The 8,378-nt window shown below is 49.3% G+C and overlaps 2 protein-coding genes across 5 annotated transcripts in view; both read right to left on the bottom strand.

The window, feature by feature from the left end:
* Positions 1-3,074, bottom strand: part of gpr68 (G protein-coupled receptor 68) — a 13,579-nt gene extending 10,505 nt beyond the window's left edge. The window contains exon 1 of the mRNA XM_007575400.2: positions 2,881-3,074. Within this exon, the coding sequence (XP_007575462.1) occupies positions 2,881-2,883 (3 nt within the window). The 5' untranslated portion in view covers positions 2,884-3,074. The remainder of the gene's footprint in view (positions 1-2,880) is intronic.
* Positions 3,075-4,655: 1,581 nt separating this feature from the next.
* The window catches only part of ccdc88c (coiled-coil domain containing 88C), a 41,395-nt gene continuing 37,672 nt past the window's right edge, over positions 4,656-8,378 (bottom strand). For 2 of the 4 annotated variants that reach the window (XM_007575396.2, XM_007575397.2), the window contains exons 27-30: positions 7,361-7,423; positions 6,106-6,318; positions 5,774-6,012; positions 4,656-5,692 (exon numbers count right to left, since the gene is read on the bottom strand). In XM_007575396.2, coding sequence (XP_007575458.1) covers positions 5,090-5,692; positions 5,774-6,012; positions 6,106-6,318; positions 7,361-7,423 — 1,118 coding nt within the window. In that variant the 3' untranslated portion in view covers positions 4,656-5,089. Of the gene's footprint in view, positions 5,693-5,773; positions 6,013-6,105; positions 6,319-7,360; positions 7,986-8,378 lie in introns of those variants that run through there. The other 2 variants (XR_001659124.1, XR_001659123.1) reach the window with 2 other exon arrangements.

The following is an 8,378-nucleotide window of genomic DNA, read 5'->3' as shown; positions in this document are numbered from 1 at the left end:
CAGCAAGCAACACTGGTCACAGTGAATTAGCTAACACTGGTCACAGTGAATTAGCTAACACTGCTCACAGTGAGCTAACACTGGTCACAGTGAATTAGCTAACACTGGTCACAGTGAATTAGCTAACAATATCACTTGACAAATGTTTCAATTGTTGACTGTCTCTATAACTTTGTATTTTTGTTTTTATGATGTAAAGCTCTTTGAAATGCATTCCTGCTGACTTGTGTTACTAATAAACTTGACAGTTAGATCAGAACCTCCAGACCCGGTGCTGTTTGGTATTCTGGGTTCAGATTGAATCAGGTCAGTTTGCACAAAGAGCCTCTCCACTGGACCCGGCCCAGCAGAACCTGGACCCAACCCAATGTGCCTCACAGCAGAATAAAGATGGCTTCCAGGATACCAAACAGATACATTTTCTATCCGGGCCAATCCATATTATTGCCCTCATTGGTCCCATAAGGGGCCCACCTGGTCTGTTCCGTTATCACGGCAGAATTTTTGAAAAGATAGTTCCCGATCTGAAACAGCTGAACCTGCCCATAAATATGTAAATCAGTATTAATACCCGAAAGGCTGCAGCCACGTGTCCCAGTTACCATGGCAACGGCCCCTGTTTGCAAGGATAGGCGGTTTTAATGATATAATCTGTTTAAAAGGCGCATTTCGGGAATGATGTAATGATTACTGATATTAATTACTGATTATCAATGATTTCCAAGAATTGATGTTTGATCTAGAGGTGCATCGATCGGTCGGCCACCGATAATATGGGCGATTTCCGTGAAAAAATGTCGGTGATCGCCGATCACGGTCTCTTGGTTACCGATCACCAAAACAATCACGTGTCTCACTTCGCAGTGAGATGTGCAGCTCATCTCCTCTTTCTTTCACACTGCGCAAGCGCACAGCAACAAATCCTGTCGTGTAACTATAACGCTCTGGGCGTAAATGGGGAAGTTTGAGTGTTGCGGCGGAAAATTGCCTCGGGAGTGAAGCACGTCAAAATCCATCAACACAACGAAGATAATATGGTAATTAATAAACAAGAATTAGACGGAGTTTGGCAACATCGAGGCTCAATGCAGGAGAAAAAAGACTTCTGGAGCGATCAGTCAGCAAGTAAAGCAGTAACTACCAACACTCACCCGGACTAGCATCACCGTCAGAAAGCTAAACAAATAAACCTAAAAATAATTCAAGTCTTCAAGCTGGCAGTGTAAGCCGCTGGTTCTGGTTCTGCTCCAGCTGTTGGATCTCCGCTACTGGTGGTAATATTTCACAGACGGAGCCGCTCAACCTCCACCCAGCAGTGAACTCTCACACCGAACCTCTGCTTAGAGCTGCAGCAGGGAACTAAAACAACAACAAAAATATTTTACATATGTATTAAACTTTCGCTGTCCTAACATAAGATAGATAACCTCTGAAAAATAATCGATCTCTGCCTCCTCCCGTGTTCTGCAAAATTACTCCGCTCAGTCAGAAACAGCCAATCAGAGCCAGCATTAATCAGCTAGCCAATCAGAGCCAGCATTAATCAGCTAGCCAATCAGAGCCAGCATTAACAGCTGGTCGCTATCAGGAAGTGTTGATTCAGTAACTCAAGATTGTTTATTTTAATGCAACCTGCGTTTGACTTTGAATGTCTCCTTTATTACTTTACATTATTTGATATAAACAGATTTATTTGACTAATAATTTATGGCACTGAGAGCCTTACTATTAAATATTATTTTACTGATTTCAGGTTTTTCAGTTGTCCTTTTGACTGAGTAGCTGCTGTTTTGTGCCTGTAAGTATTTTTGTTTATTTTAATGCAACCTGCGTTTGACTTTGAATGTCTCCTTTATTACTTTACATTATTTGATATAAACAGATTTATTTGACTAATAATTTATGGCACTGAGAGCCTTACTATTAAATATTATTTTACTGATTTCAGGTTTTTCAGTTGTCCTTTTGACTGAGTAGCTGCCGTTTTGTGCCTGTAAGTATTTTTGCATGTTTTATGTATGATGAAGTGAATTTATTGCCAGATCATTTTTTTTTATTTTGCCAAATCACATAGTAGCATTTATACCTAAAGCGAAAACTTAACAGTTAATCCAGGCGATCGAGGTTTGTGGACAAATCAGGTCCAGATTTCACGTTTCCGGTTTCTCGCTCATTTTTGTGAATCTCGAATTGTGTAAAATTTGGCGCCGCAGTTTCTGTGCGAACGCTTCATACACCAGAACCAGAACCAGGACAGGTCCCGGATGATTCGGCTCCAAGAGGTTCTGTTCTGCTTCCGTCCAGAACCAAAGTTCTGCTGGACCCAGCTGCTAATTGGACCTTCTGGACCAGAAGAACTCTGAACCAGCATGAGAGGTTCTGGTTGGTTCGATCCATGTAGGAGGTTCTGTCCGTGATGGACCGGGATGAACAGAACCAGAACAGAACCAGAACCGTGATGTTTGGAACCGGAAGCCTCAGTGAAGCACGGTGATAGAGGAGTGATGGTCCGGAACCAGAAACTCCTGTGAGTCCATCTGCTCAGCAGCTGAAGCTCAGTCAGAACCATCATCAACAGAACCAGGGTCCCAACGCAGCAGAATGTCCTAGTCAAAGTCCAGCCCTCCACCTGACTGAAGGAGAAGGTTCTGCATTGGTAACTCACAGAACCAACTGGACCTTCGGAGCTGAAATGTTTCTTTCGTTTCTGGAGGAAAAAAATGAGGAACCTTAGTTTCACTGAGTTTTTACATCCGGTTCTGGAGTTCTAACTGGACTTTGTTCTTGGCGGAACCGGGAGATCAGGACCCAACGGACTGTGCCAGACCCCCCCACCCAGACCCCCCTCATCTCCATGGCAACATTCCCGCGCGTTCCTACCATCAGCTGCAGGTCCAGCGGGAGAACCGTCCTGGTTCCGGAGAGGCTCCGCTTCTTTTCAGGGACAGCTGCGTCGCGGATCCGAACTTCTGTCAGAAGTTCGGTTTCGAAAGAACCGGAGAGCAGGAGAGGCTGCTTACCGGCTGTTTCCGCTCCGGCGGTCTGCGGCAAGCTGGCGGCGCGGCGCGGCGCGCGCTCACGCTTTAAAACACACGCGGCTCCTCTGCAGAGGGCGCATGCGCATCTTGAGTCAGGACGGCAGGAAACTACAGGAAGTTTTAGTCTCTCCGATCAGGGTCAGAACTGAGACCAGAACCAGAACCTCCTATAGGTTCAACTGGATCAACAGAACCATCAGTCCAGGCCATGTGCGAAATTCTGACCAGAACCAAGGTTCTGGTCAGAATTCAGAACCTTCTTTATGGTGCTGGACCGACCAGTAGAACTCTGGAAGGAGTGAATACTGTTCAGGTTCTGTTTGGTTCTGACACAGCCTAGGAACCAGGAGGTTATTCTGGTGCATTCTGGGAAATAAAACCAGAGCAGCAGATGTATAATCATCATAATTCAAAACTCACTGAATATTTAAGATTCATCAAAAACATGAATTCAGTTTCATCAGCGCTCCGTCGCTGCAGCATAATCAAATTAGTGATGATAAAAGTTATCACTATTAGTAATATTATCAATAATTACTCCAGGTGTTTTGAGGAACAGGAAGTTTTTAGCAGCAGCTTGAAGGTTGTGGGTTCGATTCCCGTCTCACTCCAGAAACACGATCAGAACCTTCTGGTTGGTCGTTTGTCTTTCTGTGGTGACCTCCAGGTGACCCCGCCTCTCACCTGTTGACCTCTGGAGGGATAATTATTTTGGAGTCTAATCAGTTCATCTGATTAATTCAGTTTATAGAAAATCAATGACTGCCGACCCGCCATTAAAATACCTAAACACTAGTAACTAGTTAATTACTACTTTATTACTAGTAGTTACTAGTTAATTACTAGTTCGGTTTGATGACCCGGTTTGGAACAGGAGGTTCTGTTGGGATTCTGACGGTTCTAGTGATCCAGAGGACATGGTTCTCCTGCGACCCGCCAGAACCGCCTAGAGAACCCAAACCCAGTTCTGAAATGAGCAGCGCAAGCCGTTTCAGTTTAGAGATCTTTATTCTACTGATTCCAGCAGAACCAGAACCACAGGTCCGTTTTCAGCAGTCATCACATCACAGCAGACAGCGACAGAACAAAATGCAGCCGGAACAAACTGGTTCCACCAGAACCCCAGCAGAACCTCTGGGCCCGGCTGAGTTCTGGCTCCAATATTTACACCAAATAAAAATGTACAAAAGTTACAGATTTACATAAAACGATCCAGAACCGGCAGAACCGGTCCGATTCAGTGTTTCTTCATTATCATCATCATCATCATCATCATCATCTGTTAAAGGGAAACCAGCTGATCAGAACCAGAACATTTCTGGTTCTGGACTCTCCTCCAGAAACAATGAGCTTCAAAATAAGAACCGGGTCAGAACCAAAGTTCTGTTCAGGAGACCTGGAGAGGAAATATGGACCAAAACTGGAACCAGACTTACTGGATCCTGGGTTCACCACATTCACACCGAGCTGGCTCTGTTGGGTTCTGTAGCGGATCTTTACGACGTATTTCTCTGTATTCCCGATCCAGACGCTGGACCGGGTCAGAACCACTCTGAGTGGAACATTCTGGGGAAACCGGGTCAGAAAGATGACTGGGTCATCTTCTGGCCTGATTTTCCGAATGGTGGTTCTGGAGGTTCTGATATGGAGCGGGTTTCTTGCTGCTGTCTATGTGGAACCAGAACCAGAGGTCAAGTTCCTGACCGAACCGGTTCTGAGGTTCTGTTAACAGAGGTCCAGTTTCTGCAGCCGGGCCTAGAGACCCAGCAGAACCACAGCCGTCTGGGCCGGGCCTCAGCCCACACTCAGTGGTTTTGGGTCAGACCCAGCGGTTCTGCTTCCCGGAACGAGAAAGTGATGCATTCTGGGACAGCAGCTAAACATGTAGGAAGGCTGTAATTACTGGGCGGTTCTGTTTACCCGGGCCGGAATGTTCCGGGCTGCTTCCCAGCATTCAACCTGCTGGCTACTCAGAACCAGCAGAACCTATCAGAACCAGGTTCTGAGCAAGTCCAGTTCTGTTCCAGGAATGTGTTTTGACCCGGTCCGGTTTAGACGCAGCCGTACTCGTACCAGACGGTCTGCGGGTCGTTGTTGGGGTCTGGAGATGCCGGCGTGCTTTTGGGTCGCTCCGAGGAGCCATCTTTGTTGGAGTAGGCGGAGTCAGAGGGCCGTCCCTCCGTCGAGGTGCCGCCTCCCTCGGGGGCAGGGTCGGGCTGCGCAGCCCTGACGGGGGTCACCATGGCGACCTCCCCGCGGTGGCTCCGCCCCCGGTCCTGCTGCAGGTTGAGGGACGGCGAATGGCGGACGGCAGGAAACCCTGTCGGCTCGGCAAACCGAGCCGACAGGGGGCGCTCGCGCTTGGCCCCGCCTCCGCACCGCGCCGCCCCGTCTGCCTCGTTTCCACGGTAACTGTCGGGTCCCTGGGAGCGCAGCAAGTCAGCGGAGGCCAGGCTGAAGGCCCTGCTCAGCGATTGGCCGGCCGGCTGTCGAGGGGAGGGTTTCACACTCTGACCCGGCCTCTGATTGGCCGAGTGGACGGTGGGAGAAACATAGCTGGTGGGCGTGGCCTGATCCCTGCCAGACGCAGCGGAGGGGGCAGGGCTTCGGCTGAAGTAGTCCGCCATCAACTCGTCAGCGCCTCCAGTGGACAGCTGGGGAACAACAATTAAGGAAACTGATAATCACTCCATTGATCTATTGACCTATCAGTGCCAGGGGGCGGGGCTTCTCACCAGGGGCGGAGACAGCAGGTTGCTCTCCTCCAGGAACTCCTCCAGTGTCACCATCTCACTTCCTGGAGAACCTGGGCGGGGCTTAGTCCTGGCCCCGCCTCCTCGCTGCGGTTGGGCCCTCTGGGGGGCGTGGTCATAAGGGAGGGTGGAGCTCCGTGACAGGCTCTGCTGTGATTGGCTGAGGAACATGACATCATCACTGGAGAGGCTGGTTGAGTGCTGAGGGCGATCGAAGGCATCTGAGACCAGGAGAGAGATTTGGTTCTGTTACCGATCCGATTCTGGTTCTGGACCATGTCTAGGTCGGGGGTTCTGGTTCTGGGTCGGTGTACCTCTACAGGTGATGGGGGAACTGGACCCGGACGTGTTGTGGCTGAAGTCTTCAGAACCGGGTTGGCCTCCAAAGACCGGGTTTTCGTCAAAGAAACCCGGAACGACAATTTCCGTGTCAGGAACGCAGCGTGTTCTGGTTCTGCGGGTCGCTGCCGTGCTGGTTCCGGAGGCCCAGTTTGGAGTGGAACTCGGGCGGTTCCTGTGGATCACACCTGGGGGGAGAACCAGCAGCAGAGTTAGCTTCCGGAACCGACCGAGAGTGTTCCCATGGAAACAGAGATGTTCTGCCACGCTGCCTGGAGGAGCTGTTGGTGCTGAACCAGACCGGTTCCGGTCTACAGCCTGAAACGGAAACCTGTCCCTGTGGTTGCTCCTGCTGAGGTGAAGGGGGCGATGTTGGGTAAAACAGGATGGAAACACTCAACGTTTCAGGGACATTTCATGTTTTGAAGCATAATAAAGAAAAACTGACTCCAGCTGAATTGGCAGAAACGTTTCCTTCACCAGCAGATGCAGTTAGTCAGTGCAGGGGGCATCGCTGCTCACTCCCCGGTCACATCGCATGCAGCACTGCAACCTCCACCCGCATGTCTGCAGCCTGATGTGTCAAAGGCTGCGTTCACACTGCAGCCTGAAGTGACCCAATTCCGATTTTTTTGACGTAATGCGACGTGTATCCGATCTTTTCATGACAGTCTAAACAGCACAGGTCGGATTCTTTTCGAATGCGACTCGGGCCACTTGGACATCCGACACGTATCCAATTCAAACGCGACCTAACGTTCACGTCGCATTCATCCGACCTGAACGTCACTGATACTCGACAAACTCCACTATAATGCATCCTGATACACAAGTGGGAAGAATAACAACAAACATGGCGGACTATGAGGATTAAGTTGTTAATATGCTGCAGATGTGTAAGCTAAGCTCCACCGTTAGCCTCCATATTTACTTCCACAAACACAGAGCACTTCTTCTGTTCGTAGCGGTTGGCAGAACACTGAGAACGCTGATGTTATTGCGCCCTCTACTGGGCATGCGGGACACTTCCAGGTTCTTGCCCGTTCACACTGCAGAACACATACAGGTTGCATATGTTTAGAAGTGTGAACGGCCACGGCAGAAACAATCCAAACACTCGGAATTGGGTCACTTCAGGCTGCAGTGTGAACGCAGCCTGAAGTGACAAGTTCAGGTTCAGGTCTGGTCGGGTCCGGCTGCTGATGTCATGGCGACGCGGCGGCTGCTCACCGTTAGCTTCGTCTCCGTTGACGCTGTCGCTGCTGCTGCGATGTCCACCGCGCTCAGCCGGGCCTGTGGACCAATCAGAGAGCGTTAAACCCAGTCCGCACCAATCAGGGCGAAGCGGCGCAGCGGCCGTCGTCCTTCTGGGTCGGGCCCGACCAGGACCATGGAAACAGTTCAGCCAGCATGTCCTGCTGAGGTTCTGCTCAGGTCCGATTCCAGGAACCAAACCAGAACCCCTGCAGACTAAGCAGCAGATGGAGCAGCAGCCAAACAGCGCTGAGCGTGGCAGGAAGAGGCGGGGCTTGGGCAGGAAGGAGGTGGAGCAACAGGTAAACAGAACTACTCACTATTAACTCGTCCATCAGCATGAAGAGCGAGAGAGAGAGAGAAAGAGAGAGAGGGATGGGAGATGATGATGATGATGATGAAGGGGGAGGGGCCTAGAAAACTCCTGTGGTTGCGATTGTAGGACTACTGATGACCTCATCTGTGATGTCAGAGGATGACCAAAACCGCAGGCGTCTGGAGAGAGAGAGGGCGGGGCGAGACGAGGAAGAAGAGGAAGAGGAGGGGAGGAGCTTGTCCTGACTTCTGCTGCGCAGGAAATGGAAACGTCTGGGGGGAGGGGCTGATAGGAGGAAGATGAGTAAAAGAAAAGTCATTGATCAGATATTGATGATTGTTTCCCAGCAGAACTAGGGATGCATCGATCTGATATCAATATCTGTATCGGTTTGATACTGAAGGAAATTGTAGATCAGGAGTCCAGAGTTTCCTCCAGCTGGGCCCAGTTTACCTGGCTGAGCAGGCAAATGTAACTGTAGTTTACTAAGATGCATTAATGAACAGCTAAATCTCAAAGATTAAACTGACAGCATCAGATTGTTGCTATGGTAACAAAACAATCTAATTATGTAGATTGTTCTTTGAACTTTTACAAAGTAAACTTGCCAGCTCCTTAAAATCTTAAATTTAAATAATTAAACATTTTAAAATCTTTTAATTTATCTATACTGAAACC

Source organism: Poecilia formosa, unplaced genomic scaffold, assembly GCF_000485575.1.
Source record: "Poecilia formosa unplaced genomic scaffold, Poecilia_formosa-5.1.2 Scaffold376, whole genome shotgun sequence".
NCBI classification, from domain to species: Eukaryota; Metazoa; Chordata; class Actinopteri; order Cyprinodontiformes; family Poeciliidae; genus Poecilia; species Poecilia formosa.
Note: the sequence above shows the minus strand (reverse complement) of the source record. Positions and strands in the feature narration are given on the sequence as shown.